This window comes from Penaeus monodon, chromosome 24 (assembly GCF_015228065.2).
Source record: "Penaeus monodon isolate SGIC_2016 chromosome 24, NSTDA_Pmon_1, whole genome shotgun sequence".
Lineage (NCBI taxonomy): Eukaryota > Metazoa > Arthropoda > Malacostraca > Decapoda > Penaeidae > Penaeus > Penaeus monodon.
The window spans coordinates 29,948,161-29,948,407 of record NC_051409.1 but is presented as its reverse complement, the minus strand read 5'-3'; the positions used below and the strand labels follow the sequence as shown (position 1 = coordinate 29,948,407).

General features: G+C 30.0%; 1 protein-coding gene across 1 annotated transcript in view; it reads left to right on the top strand.

Moving 5' to 3' along the window:
- Positions 1 to 247, top strand: part of LOC119588950 (DNA-directed RNA polymerase III subunit RPC3-like) — a 13,560-nt gene that overhangs the window by 4,987 nt on the left and 8,326 nt on the right. Inside the window, 1 exon segment of the mRNA XM_037937559.1 lies at positions 76 to 111. Within this exon segment, the coding sequence (XP_037793487.1) occupies positions 76 to 111 (36 nt within the window).

The following is a 247-nucleotide window of genomic DNA, read 5'->3' as shown; positions in this document are numbered from 1 at the left end:
AAACACTGCTAGTATACGAAAATTCATTCTGTAGAGTTCTCCTAAATGTATATGTGTATTGAATTTTTTCTTTAGGGTCTACAACTCAGTTTCATGAAAGTAATTCTCCAGGTAAATTGGTATTGATGATTGAACATGTTAAACTGTCATAAAGATTGAAAATTTCTCTGGAAGGGTTAGTGAACTGTAAAAGACAAAAACAAGAGAGGTTGTGACAATGTTATATAAGATATGTTGTAGTAAAATA